At 40.9% G+C, this 14,662-nt stretch overlaps 1 protein-coding gene across 1 annotated transcript in view; it reads right to left on the bottom strand.

Moving 5' to 3' along the window:
• Window positions 1-3,590: 3,590 nt before the first annotated feature.
• Window positions 3,591-14,662, bottom strand: part of ZNF804A (zinc finger protein 804A) — a 147,356-nt gene continuing 136,284 nt past the window's right edge. Inside the window, exons 3-4 of the mRNA XM_009636564.1 lie at window positions 9,523-9,653; window positions 3,591-6,888 (exon numbers count right to left, since the gene is read on the bottom strand). Coding sequence (XP_009634859.1) covers window positions 3,591-6,888; window positions 9,523-9,653 — 3,429 coding nt within the window. The remainder of the gene's footprint in view (window positions 6,889-9,522; window positions 9,654-14,662) is intronic.

The following is a 14,662-nucleotide window of genomic DNA, read 5'->3' as shown; positions in this document are numbered from 1 at the left end:
TGAGTACACCAAATGATAAAAATATTCTCACTCAATAAAAGGTGTTTCTTTTTACGATCAGCAGTTTCTACATCTATAACTACCCATCGGTCACTCCTGTAGAATTGGAAATCTGGTGATTTCTCCCCATCAATTAAAACCTTGCATAGCTTCTAGTTTGTGAAGGAAACCAAATAAACAATTTGATTCTTTGCATGTATCGGTAGCAATAAAAAAATTCTATGTACTTACAGACGCGACAAAAGAGTCTGATTACTCCAAACTGCCCATAACAGTGTGATACAATTATGTTCCTTAATGACCCAAAGCTCCTCTAGACCATTACTGTATGGCTCACATTACCTGAGAAATGGTGCGTCCCCAAGAAGGTCATAGTCGGGACAGACTGCAACTTTCCAAGGACCAAAAAAAAAAGATACTCATCTCAGTGGAACAGATTAACTTTTCAAGCACTTCTCTGCAGAGGTGTTCTGGGACATCACTTAACAAAATCTATAACCTCGTTTAGATTTAGGTCTGAATACTTAATTCTTGCAATTCAGGTGTATCACTTTCACTGTTTACACCAGGAAGACAGCCCAACAATTCTAAAAACTGGCAAACTGGCCAGGAACATAAGACACACTAGATCTGTGTAAATTTGAAAATTCAGAAGTAAATTAATTATGTTTAACAGATTTGGTGGAATTTATTTAGAATGATAAAAATTCAATTATTTGAAATTATTTAGCCCTTGCAATAATTTTTACTTAAAAATTAGACTACCAAGTTACAGAATAAAAATAATACACTAAATCTAAAATACCAGATAAAGCATGAAAAAGAACTACCTTTATATAACTTACTCAAAGTTATATATTTAATAATAAAACAGAAACTTAAAAGAGTATTTTATAAGGTCATTTAATTTAGTGTGTTCAATTTTAAACTAAATTGTGATTTATTTTTATATTGGTTTTGCATTTACACATGAAATCACATATACAAACAGTTCTAGCACTAAAGGCAATACCATACTAGAAAATTATTACATTTGATGGTTATTAGTCTTTTATTGTGAATAGTTTACACACTACTGAAAAGCAATTACAGTAGATAAATAATTGTGCAATGTCTTAAAACTGTTTAACAACTTAAAATAGAAAAAAAATAATTTAAACTGTAAGAAAAAAGTAATGTTCAAAGCTGTTTGGACATTTTGTTGAAAAAATGTGGACTTCTAACTTAATAGATAGGATTTTTCAATGAACGTTGCAACTGAAGATCTGACATTGATAATTTTTAATCTCTGGCCAGATAACATGAATATGATCACGTGCAATTGCAATTGTCCTATGTGGTTTCTTTTTTATCAAGTGTAGTGTTAGATAGTTAGATGGATTTTGTCTTTGATAAGACATATCAAAACCCAGGGAAACATCTGCGCTGACGACCACAGAGGAGGGCTGAAATACAAAAGCTAGTGCAAGTCAGCTAAAACGGGAGATGAAGCAGCTAGCACGCACCTTCCACCTTCAAACAGAGATTCCCATGCTTAAAGCCCGCTTGGCACCTGCATTTTACAGGAGGTAGTGGAGATGTACAGATTATGTAGGCATACTCTTGAAATAAAGGAGTACAAAGTCACTTATAGGCTGTATTTTTCAGGTACCAGATAAATAGAAGCAGGCATTTGCCTGAAATTACCACTAGAGAAAATACACCTTCTTTATGGCATTACAGGGATAGGTGCTCAGCAACATCCAGCTCCATGCCACAGCCTCAGGGATCTGAGTCGCTCTCCAGAACCGTTCATCTGCTCCTTCTTACCAACTTTTTGCTTATTAATGTAGTTTAGCCCTTTGTAACTGTACAACATGGAAAACTTGCACCCCTTGAGCAGCTGACACTGTAACCATAGCGGCAAGATGCTGCTTGCTATAGTTTTAATGTTATATTATAGTAAAACTTGCTATATTGATATAGGTAAATTCTAACACTGTAGATGCAGAGAAGAATGCCCAGATATGTATGGTTTAGGATATAGTATTAATTTTCAAATGGATAATGTCTTTAGCTATTAATATGCAACATATATTAATAATATTTCAAAGTTACTATTCTCTCAGTTCAACTGTATATACTTTTATTTTACTATATAAAAGGTGAAAGGAAGTAATTAGTTGGAGAGTAGCTAGCACCTACCTTTAATTACGGAGGGCCTACTTCTAGCACTAACGGTCATGCTGCAAGTCCTTAGCTTCACTCACATGATAACACTTCATTTGCACTCAAAGAGATGGCTCTACTTCAGAACCACTCTTGGTTTTATTCTGGACCTTCGGAGGTGTGGGCCTGATATATCTCATACTACAGCAAATGGGAAGATTTCCCGGGCTAAAGCCAGGTGCGGTTCGACAGAAATAAAAAAATTGCAGAGGTAAGGAGAATTCTCTGAAATACAGTTAGAAATAATGGTAGTATATTAGTATTATTAATTTCTGCGCTATGTTATTCTATTTCATTACCAAAATGCTGTGGGAAAGAGGAGGGTGAAATGAGGTAAGAATTTGAATCAAACCCTGGTGTGTTCCCCATGTGAAGCTGTTCCTGACCTCCCCTTCATGCTCACGTGCTCTTGCTATCTTCACATAATGTACAGGCAGAGAGGACCTTCACTCCGAGAGACCTGTTCCCCACGGAGGGATGAGTGCAATCAGAGGAAGTATGCTTGGTGGAACCAAGACCTTCCCCTATGCTCTACCTTTTCGCTATAAGCTACATTCCCTTGAAGTCAAACTGCCGTTGATATTTTCCTTTTTTCCCCCCTCTATCATCAACGTTATTTTTTTACATTGTCTTTTTGTGGTTTAGTATAAAAGGGATTAGCTCCAACAGTCAGCAGTTTGTGCACTTACTACAAGAAGGCAAAATTTGTCACGGTGACATCAAACTGCTAACACAAACAGATCTATTACCCTTTCTCTCTTGCTTGGTAAGACAGCTGCCCTCAAGGTATTAGCCTCTCAGCCTCCCTGATAAATCACTGATGTATAGGAAACCTGATTATCCCAACACAGCAGGGGTAGAGGATGCTATTCAGCTGCAGAAGAACATGGAAGAACAACATGCATTAGTCTTATAATGAAAGATTTTTGATATACTTAAGTAGTTAACAAAAATTTATTGCAAGAGATAGTTTGTCACTAGATTTACAGTTTCAGAGAACATAGTACAAAACATAGTGCATCAGCTTTGTCTAAACATTAAATAGGTGCAAATACACAAAGATAAAAAAACAAAAAGTGAATACTTTACAACATAAGTTATAGAACTATAAATATATTTTATATACATTATACATATTCTAAGACATGATTTTCACTTATATATAGAGAGAGTTCATATTAGACTATTCAGTGCTTCAGTTATAGTACAGGTCTGAACTCCACATGAATGTTTGCATCATTATACTTACAGTAAATGCTTCCCAAGGAACGAGGAAATTTAACCAGTTTATTTCACAGAACCATTTTGCAAAGCTGAGGGGACTGTAGAAACAGCAGTTCCGTTTAGCTGAAGGCTCCTTCCCTCATCCCCGAGAACCTGTCCTAAAAGAGGGGCTGCAGGGGGATGACAGCCGGGTGCGGGGACAGCAAGGATGGGAAGACAGTGTGCGGCAGTGGGGGAAACGCCAGCTGGGTTGGGTGCAGGACCGAGGGCGGCAGCAGTGGCAAGTGCGGTGGGGCGACAAAAGCTGCGTGGCCCCCCAGGCAAAGACTTGGTCCTACTGGAAGATGAGGTAAAGGAGCTCTGGAAAGAGCCGGGACCTGGGAGAGGAACTGCTGGTGGGGCTGGAGAACCTTCAATGTACTGGCGGCAGCAGTGTGCTGCTGTAGGATGGTGTGATGGATGGTGGTAACGGAGGTAGAACACAGTGGTGGCTGCAAGGGTAAGGGCTGCAGCAAGGAATTCGGGGGCTGGATCGCTGGGGAAGGGAAGGTGAACTTCGCTTTGCTGGCCAGCATGTTTTGTGGCATGACCTGCTGATATGCCTCGGATGGCAGGTCTTTGAATTTTTCATGGTTATCTGGAGGGAATATCAATGCCTGATCTGGCAGAGTGAAGGGGGCTATTAACTGCTCGGTAGTTAAATACGTATGACTGTTTATATGTGCTTCTTTGAATGGGATGGGTGGTGGGCTGCTAAATACGCCAGGATTACACTGTACCCATTCACTGGTCACCTCATTTATTTTCTCATGTGGCAGAGACTCAGCCAATTCATAATGGCAAAGATAGGATTTAGGAGGAGCTTGTTCCAAATGTCTGTTGGGGAGAGGAAATTTGTAATGAGCTTGATTTTCACAACTGTTGACATTTTCTGTTTTCTTTTCATCTTGTGGAACATCCTGCGTGCCCGCAGCTGCTGGAGCACTGTGCTCAGGAACAGAAGCAGCAGAACCTGCGACGACATCAGAAAACGTACTCGGAGTGCTCTCCATAGCTGTGCACACCGTCAGTTTGTCATTTTCCAGCACACGTGAACTATCAGTTTCTAGAGATGACTTGCTTTCCTCCAGCTGCATTGCTTCACCCGTATCTTTTGCATGATCATCTTTGGGATCCACATTAGTTTCCTCTAGACGGTCTTGAGTCAGTAAGTCCCCCAAAATATTTAATGAAGAATCTGCAGAATTTTCTTTGGAAGGTCTGGAGGTCTCACTTCTTGAGTTCCTGTCAAGGAATACATGATGGATTCTAGTTTTCCTCCTTCTGCGTTTCCCTTTTGCTTTGTGATGTGTACCTAAAGCACGTGCTTGCCTTAGATATTCCTCTGCTGACAACGTCTGTCCGTATGAGCTTTCATCTGATGAAGAGGAGGAATAGGTATGCTGTCTCCGCTTGTGGTGGGATTTTTCAGGTTGCTCTGTCAGAACGTTGTAACCTCTCTTTACAGACTGGTTTTGACTCGGACTCTTCTCCTCACTGCAGTGTCCTAAACATTTATGCTCTGGGCTACAGCTTGACCTCCTGACTTTCCAGCTACAACATGGTTTAGCGTACCTTAAGCTGTGCCTCCTGGAACTCAAAGCCAGCTGCTTTGCCTGTCTCCGAGAGCTTGCTTTGCTCTTTCTGTGCGGTCGTTTACAACCATGGTGTTGGCCGCTACTTCTTGCACTCCAAACATCGCACCAGCCTCTGTCCCCATGTACAAGATCTGACGCAGACACGACTCTTTTATGACCATTTTCAATGCCAACTTTTTGATGCGACTGCTGTATCTCACCTGTAGCTAGCCAGGGATTTCCCGCATCATGTCTGCACTTCTCTGGATTGTTTTGGAGGTGCTGATACTTATTTTCATCTCTGTAACTAATTTCTTTTTCAGTCACTGAGGACATCTCCATTTCTGCCGATGTTGTGCTCCCACAGTGATGATGATGACAATGACATAATTTTCTTCTCCTTTTCCGTTTTCTACTTTTGTGAAGCCATTTGTCATGGCCTTCTTTGATCCAGACTTTGTTATATTTCTCATCTATCACAGTGTTTTGTCGTAAGTGATTTTCAGAAATGTGACACTTTTCTATTCTTCTAATCCTGAATGACTCATCCAAGGACACTTTATTTTCATTTTTTGCATGATCACAATTTCTGATGAGGGAAACATCACTTATAAGGGGTATTGTATAGTTACACACATTTTTATTCATTTCTGTTTCATAGTCACCATGCCCTGAAGTAGGTTTATTTGTAAAATCTGACACTAAGCTATGGTTGGTTTCAGTTTTATGGTGCAAATGAGCTATGTTTAGCTGATGCTTGGGCTTTTCTTGGCTGTCACTTGCTCTTGATGACTTAAAATCAAAATATAAAGGATTACAGCTATAAGAAATCGATGGGTCTGTACTCGTGTAAATTAACATTTCTGATGGCCACTGAAGAATATTTGATCCATGTTTGCTAAGAACAGGAACAAAGGGTTCACAAGGTCTCTTGCGCATGTCCGGTTTTCTTTGTGGGGCTCCACTACTACCTTCTTCAGATGGTGACGGAACTGATGCATCTGCCCCCAGCTTTTTTATTTCAGTTTCAGTTGTGGATGAATCACTGTTCCTGTCTTTATCCTTTTCCTCCACAACGTCCTGCAGAGATAAACAATCCTCCACAACCACCTGCGGAAGAGCCCTGTTTGCCTGGAGCTCATGACTGCTGCAGTCCAGGGGCAGGACCTGAGCACTGTCTGTGACTGCGGGCAGTGTTTGGTCTGGTAAGTCTGCTCCACTTACATCAATATTACAGCCAGCCATGTCCAAGGACACCAGTTCCTTTGAATGGGACGCAGTAGGAGTTAATACGGGACTCTCTAGCACCCTGCTTTCTTCACTGGCCAGCTCTTTTGACTCCTGAGCTTCAGGAGCTTCTGCTGTGTCTGGGCATTTTTCCACCAGTGGGTGAAAACAGTTATGTTTCTCCTCAGGGCACAGGACTATTTCTGCTGCTGAAGGAGACTGAAGGTTACATGCTCCTGGAACAAATCTACTTCTTCTGCTAAATCCATGCTCCGTAGATGTTTCATCATTATATTCATAGAAAACGGCAGCTGAAGACTCCAGTTTGACCGCTGCTTTCTTAGGAAAAGCAAAAGAGAACCCAACTCTATGTCCTTGAGCTCCATGAACCTGATCTCCACATTTGTTAGTGTCGGATTTATTACTACATGCATTTCCAGGAGTGGAAGAAGTAAGAGCAGCATCGTCTTTACAGTTCTGCGCATCATGCATTAATGTACAGCTGAGATCCTGTCTGTTGGCAGAATCTGTGGCAGCACTTTGTGGGATACCACTGCAATGATCTCGCACAGTCACGGTAGTGGATTTGAACATAGGGCCGCTTCCAGGAGCACTACGAAAGAAAACAAAACTTGGAGTCAGTACCTTCCAGAGAACTGCAGACAGAAATCTGGTGTTACATTGGTATCTCAGAGATTTTTTTAAGGAAAGAGGAAGAATCAGTGGATAAGTAGATTTAGAATATGAAAAAATGTTACCTTTTATAATAAGATCAGTTGACTGGTATTAAAAAAGAAAAAAGAGTAAATATTGCACCCCCAGTTCCTTCATGTAAAGGGCGGGCTAATATTCCTACAAGGTAGTTCACTTTTCCTAGACATACTGGCTGGCCTAATAAGCGACTGTTATCTCCCTAGAAATCTTGCTTCTCCTCCCAGTAGACTGATACGGTTACAACATTATTACTACAAACAGCAGAGGTTTTACATTCTTTTGTGCTACAGAATACATTAAAACAGAGAGCACCTCATAGACCACTTCCCTTAGTCATCATCTCCTAGTGACCTGCTCTGCCCACGGGCAATCATCCAGCAGCTCCCGTCCTATTTGTTCACAGAGACCGAACCCTTTTCCTAGACATACTGGCTGGCCTAATAAGCGACTGTTATCTCCCTAGAAATCTTGCTTCTCCTCCCAGTAGACTGATACGGTTACAACATTATTACTACAAACAGCAGAGGTTTTACATTCTTTTGTGCTACAGAATACATTAAAACAGAGAGCACCTCATAGACCACTTCCCTCTTAGTCATCATCCTAGTGACTGCTGCTCTGCCCACGGGCAATCATCCAGCAGCTCCCGTCCTATTTGTGTTCACAGACCGAACCATCGCAATCTCAGCAATTTCTTTCATGGAAAAATAATATTGGGGAGAGTATTTCAGCTGACAGTAGTGCAGTAAGTGATTCATCCCTCTTGAGAAAATAATTTATCACTGTCTACTTCTGTTCTTCATTTCATGTCCTCTTCCCATCTGTTCTATTTGACTTAATAGGAAGCAAAGAGAAGAGGAAAACTGTTTAAGCTACCAGTTTTCCAGGATCCACAGGAACTGCTCAGCACTAGGAGTAACGGACTTGTGTTAAAACAATTTGTTTGTTTGTTTGTTTGTTTGTTTTAACCAAATTATTCTATGTTACCATGCAGAGCAATACTAGATGATGGGTCATTGGGAAAACTTGCACGTGTCATTTAGGACCCCAAGAAGTGCTGAGATAAAGAACGATGAACTTAATCTATTTGGTCTAGAAATTAAAGTAGAGGCTTTATGAGAAAATAATTCCTCTTGAGAACTCCTGCCTTGTCCAGTTCTTCATAAATTTAAAATATATATTAACCCCCCCACACAAATCCTTTATTTAACAGAATAAAATGGTGACTTTTACAAAACCAACCTTGAAAACACTGGTTTAAAAAATCCTGTTTGTCTATCTTTATCACACCTCTAAGGATGCAAAGTGGTAGCAAACAGCAATTCTTTAAAATAGAGAAATAAAGCTCAGAGGTAAATTCTCCTTCAGGAACTAGAAGAAAGATATTTAAAAAAACCAAAACAAAACCAAAATGGAAACAACAAACCACCACAAAATCTGTGCTCCACTTGCATGGAAAAAAGGAAATAGTAAGTTCCTCTTTCCTCTTTCTAAATTCAGATTTTGGAGTAAGTTTAGGGGGAATAATATCTAATATCCTCAAGTATTAAAATTGGACAGTTAAAATGCTGTTGGAGAAGAAAGAGTCTCTACATGAGTTATGATAAAAAGATTAAAAAAATTAAAATTAGGTGTTAAACAGACCTCACAACATTCATGTCCCACCCACCTGCTTAGACAGACTTTGTTTCAGCATGCTGCCCCCCCCAACCAAACTATGGAGAAAGAGACTATTACTGGACAAGAGCTACAACTTGGTTGGACTTCTCTGCCAGTTCATCTGCTGAGACAAAGGCTGGATAAAAGGAAAACATTTGCATTTGAACATCTACTTTTTTGCTTTTTTCTGCTGAGATTCCACTGTGAAAAGTTGGTACATACTTTTTCAGTGGCTTGTCAGTGTCATAACTGTGTCATATTTAAGCGAAGAATAGTCACAACTAGCAAGCTCAATATTAATTTCAACAGTATGCCTAGATGCAATACTAAAATGTATGAGTAGTAAGGAGTCACTTTTGAAAAGGGAGGGAAACACTCTGTTGAGCTGGGGAGAAGGAGCATTTACCTTTTAATATAAAAAAAATCCAGTTATTGAAATTTAAAACTAGATTTCTGGATGCTTTCCCAGGCGAGCAGTTTGAGAACTAAACCAGAGAGATCTGTTACATCCTAGAAAGACAGACTGCATTCCTCACTTCATCAATGAAATAGTGTCAGCCTGCAAATGCATGACCTAGTTCACTCAGCTTTCAACCAATGTGCCTGGTTTTATGAAATATATATGAAACACATCTTTTTTTAAACTAAAAATACATGTCATTTTAGCTCCACTGAAAAAGCAATGTTAAAACATTCATTTCTGCACATAACGTGAATCAAATTACTGTACACGTACTGCTGCAAAAATGCCATAAAAACGTGCGTGTGGGGCTCCAGCTGAGGGATTCCAACAGCCCTGCATCCCACAGCACCAGCAAACAGCGGAGGGATTATTTTAAAGTATTTTTTTAGGTTTCAGCAGCTCTGCACTTACCACGTTGTCTCTTTCCTTAGCTCAGCTAGTTTGTGCAAACGTTGAAGGGCCTTTTCTTGTTTCCTTTCATCTTTCCGTGACTTAGATGCTATGTTGCGAGCAAACTCCCTCTGTTTCAGTTCCTTCAGTCTCTGCAAGAAACAGTCATATAATGCACACAAAAAACCCCAGGGATGATAAATGTTTATAATGACAGTTACCTTCTGGTAAGGACTCATGGCACAAAATATTTTTGAACCTAACCAAAGTGGCCCATTCAATGAATCTGTACATTTCAAGTGAATAACCCATACACACAGAGATGCTAGAGACAAGTCAGCTAGGTTAGAGATAACCTAGAAAATTTTACTGCAGCTCTTGTGATTCATGTAGACTATCCTCAATAGGATGAGGCAATGTTCTTCCAGAATTTTGCTTGTGACTCTCTTCCTGAACACCTTCCCTACAGCCTGATTGCTCTTTGAGAGAGTAATAAAAAATAATGAGATCACCCCAGGTATTTTTTCCACAAAGCTGCTCTGTAGCCTGTCAACCCCCCAGCCAGTATTAGATCTCAGGTTTTTCTGCCTGAGACACTGGGCATAGCATTTGCCACGGCTGAACTGTGGGACGTCCCTGTCAGCCCTTTTCTCCAGCCTAGCAAGGTCCCTCTGGACCTGCCCTGCCACGTTATCAGCATGGTATCACCTGTGAAGCTCCTGAGAGCATGCTGTCCTGCCATCCAGGTTGTTACTAAGGACGTTAAAGGCTCCTGTCCCAGCAGCGATCCCCAAGGGATATAATGACCAGAGAAGTCTTAGTATTTTGAAATGGGAAGATCATCCCTTTGGAGGAGCTTGTTTCAGGCTCTCGCTGGTGTCTGACACAGCAGTTAAGCAGACACTGAGGTGCGATCCAGTATCTCATTCAATTTCATCTCCAGCCTGTTTCTTTGGGGGGAATTAAAATGCACAGCTTTGATTCTCCACACAAAAAGGGGATCTCGGTTTCTTTATATCAGAGAAGGATAATGCACACTTTCCTAATCCTTCATGTCAGCAAGAAGTACTCCTGTAAGTCCCAAACCCTATCAGTGTAATCACTCCACTGCTCAGTGCATCTGCAATATGGCTCACAGTCTAGATGGCACCATCTTATGAGGTCATAATCTCACAATTCTGGGATAACCCAGAACTGAGTCCCCATCTTGGATGTATTTAAAAGACATGTAGATGTGGTGCTTAGGGACATGCTTTAGCGGTTGTCCTGGTTTCGGCTGGGATAGAGTTCATATTCTTCCTAGTACCTGGCATAGCGCTGGGTTTTGGGTTTAGGATGAGAAGAATGTTGATAACACACTGGTGTTTTAGTTGTTGCTAAGCAGTGATTACACACAGTCAAGGACTTTTTCAGCTTCCCCTGCTCTGCCGGGTGCACAAGAAGCTGGGAGGGGGCACAGCCAGGACAGCTGACCCCAACTGGCCAAAGGGCTGTTCCACACTGTATGATGTCATGCTCAGGGGGAGTCGGCTGGGGGAGAGAGATCGCTGCTTGGGATGGGCTGGGCATCGGTCAGCGGGTGGTGAGCAATTGCATTGTGCATCAGTTGTTTTGTATATTCTGTATATTCTCTCATTTATTAAACTGCCTTTATCTCAACCCATGGGTTTTACTGTTCCCCAATTCTCTCTCAATCCCACTGAGGGAGCGGGGAGGGAGCGAGTGGCTGCGTGGTGTTCAGCTGCGTGCCGGGTTAAACCACAATAGTGCTAAAACACTTGGCAGTGCTACATTAATGGCTGGACTGGGTGATCTTAAAGGTCTTATGCAACCTAAATGATTCTATGATGCTATAACTTGCCACCATTTCAGAGAGGCCATGTGGTTTTGTAAAAGCAATGTTTCTAACTTCAAATTATTCGAGGTATTTTCTTATTGCTGGTGGCACACGTTGGATACACATGTAATGGAGTTTGCAGAGCTCTATAAGCACTCTTCTCCTGCTCCTTCACAGTTTTTCATTTTGGCACTTTTGTGATTTTTTTTTTCCTATTCACAGAAAAATATCTGTCAGAACAGCACTCATTTACACACTGAATTTGTCTTTGCCATTTTGGTTGACGCTAATGCTACTTTGGTAGTCCATTTAATGCCAAGAAACGTATACATGGAAACATGCTGAGAAAGCAAACACTTGCAGAAAAATGAGTACTGGTATTTTAAATTTTTGCATTATTTTTCAAACAGCTGGATATTCCTTTGAAGACAACCTTGATAAATGCGGAGAAATAATTTGAAAGATAAGCACTTCTACCATTTATATTTTCTAGATAGAATTATCAAAATTTGTTTTATTGGGCTAAAGCAATATAGGGTTATAAATACGGTAACTTTTTTCCAAGAAAAAAGATTTGAAATGTGAAATATCTTTGTAGAACACTTCTTACTCCTGTGCATTCTTGTTTTCCTAAAGATTATAATACTGACCCTGCTTCCCACCAGCCACTTGTGAAACCTACAGTATTTCACTTCGTAGGTGACTTCTGACCACTCAGAATACCAGAGAAGGGATGAAGTTTGTTCCTTCCCGACCCCACCTCCAGCCCTTAGCATTTAAAGACACCAGTCATTCCATTTTGTAAGGCTCAGTAATTCTTCAGGTTTTTTTCCCCTCCAGTGTGTAAGGGAAGAAGTACGCAACAAAGCAAGAGGAGAGAGATAAAAGGGTGCTTTTTCACAAAGTTAAAACAGGAGAATCTGAGGTGTATACAAATCCATAATCACCCTCCTGCAGCAGCACTTTACTGTAATTACTGGGATGATTATAATTAGTGATTCAATTCTGACCAGACTTTCACCCCTTTTTTTCTTACTGCTGGAAGTCAGCAGGGCTCCACGCCATCAGGAGTGCCAAAGTTAGCAGGACCCTGTGTTTCAGGGTGCGAGTAGGGTCTTGCTCACGGTGAACGGGGACAACGCTGTTAGAGGAAGTTTTACATCGTCTTGGAGGCACAGAAGATCCGTTTCATGCCCATCATTGCTAAGCAAACATCATTCTACCGATCTGAGCGTCTCCTCAGCCCGATCTGTTTAGCACATACCAGATCTGGTACAGAAGAACCGTTCACAATTTTTAAGTAATTAAATTGTTCCCCTTGATTGCTACCAGTAGGTGTCAACATGTAAGACAGAGGAGTCTGGCAGAACTTTTGTGTGCACAGCCTTCGTGTTGGACTGTCTGTTCTTCTCTTCTGGAGGACTACTCATTCCAGAGCTCCCCTTCTGTCAGGTCTCCTGTCAAATACACCACCCCCTTCCTGCACAGAAAACTGGTCTTAGCAGAATATGAACTAGTTACACAACGTGGGATTTTTTTTTTTTTACAACTGGTATCTCAGTCTTTTTCATGCAGAGCTTTAACAATCTATAAGGGTTATACCTTGGCAACTCCTGAGGACTTTATTCAGCAAATACGTATGTACAAGCGGAATTTTTCTTAGTTGGTAAACCACAAAACGTGCACCTGGTGCAAGCTGGCTTGAGGTCTGATTGGGCAGTTTCCAAAAAATACTATTTCCTATACATTCATTGAAGTAAGAAAACGTGTGTCCCCATTTTTTGATATTGCAGTTATTTTCCATTTGTCTTTATTTAGCCACCTGATCAACTATCATCACCTGCATTCCCTTACTGCACTTAGTCATGCTAGTGATTGCTGGCACTGCATTTATGCTGCCCTATGTTTGTACTTTGTTGGTTTTGCTTGTATGATGCAAATGAAAATGAAGTATTACCAAATTACATGTAAAATGTCATTAGTCCATGCATTCTGAGCATCACAAGGTCCCCCCAAAAGCTGTTCAAAGTAAATGGCAGCAATAAAAGAACAAGTGTGCCTTATTCCTACAAAGCATTTTTTTCTTAATGCTTTTATGCCTTTCTGTGTGGCAAAGCTCTTCAATAATGCTAACTTCAATAGTTAGTTTAATGCCTGTTATGTTTGTTTGTTTCCATGGATCAGTAAGCAAATAATTAGCAGGCAGTTATACAGTATTTATATATGATTCCCTCCTGTATTTTGCTCTGCTTCTGAACCAGCACAAAAGGTGTTAAGTCCTAGCAAGCAGAGTTCAACAAAAAGTTCACAATGAATAAATAAATGACATTTCTCCAAGAAAACTATCCTGATACACTGCATTGCCACTTTGAACGTGCAGAGCACAGACCACCGTCAGTTTGCAGATGACTTCCCCCAGCCCGGAGCAATGATAATCCTGACCCTGATTCTCCAGCCTTGCCACGGGATCCTGCAACTGGGCTGCTGTCACTCGGTCAGAAGCTGGATTATTTTAACAAATCTATAACAAACTGTAACACTGGGCCCGAAGCAGAAATATTCCACCTATTTGTAACAAACTCAGCCACAAATCTTACTGCACACCCATTACATGATGCTGAGCTGAGGTATGCAAGTCCAGATGGAAAGGAAGACTTTACCAGCTCTTACGCATGGAGGAAACTATACCTGAGAAGGCCACATGAGGTCCAAACTCAGATGTGGTTGCATTTCACTCAGAGGCATCCAGCTCAGGTGTCCCCAGGCTTGCCATGGAAGATAACCATCAAAAAATCAAGTAAATCCTACGTGGACTTGCAGTGGGATCCCATTTCTGGTTACTTCACCCTTGTCTTCATTTCCCCATTTACCACATCAGACAGTTAATTCCAGCATGCTGCTTTTCAAAAGGCTCATGCTGAATTTCCTAATTCTCCCCTGCATTTTATAATGTAGGAACTGCAAGCTCAGATCCTGCTGCTGGAGCCGGGTGCCTGAAGACCTCTGCGGATCAAAGCCTCTCAAAAGCGAAGACACTTTATGGCATTAAGTGCACTTCTTACATCACGATTACAAGCCTTCTGCCACTTTGCAAAGTGTTTGTTGGGTCGAGATTTAAGCACTTGTAACAATAGCACTTCAAACAAAAAACAATAGCACTTCAAACAAAAAAAGGTCTTCAAAACACAGAGAAGACATTAATTAATAAATGTGCCCAGGGCAGTGAAAGCATGTAAGGGCTGAATAGTAAAACACAATGTACCTGAATACTATGGTACCAGGTGATAAAATAAGGGGGGGGGGGGAACCCAAAAAAAAACAGCC

Source organism: Egretta garzetta, unplaced genomic scaffold (genome assembly GCF_000687185.1).
Source record: "Egretta garzetta isolate BGI_Z169 unplaced genomic scaffold, ASM68718v1 scaffold230, whole genome shotgun sequence".
In the NCBI taxonomy this organism is placed as follows: Eukaryota; Metazoa; Chordata; class Aves; order Pelecaniformes; family Ardeidae; genus Egretta; species Egretta garzetta.
The sequence above is the reverse complement of the archived record's forward strand: the minus strand, read 5'-3'. Positions and strand labels throughout refer to the sequence as shown.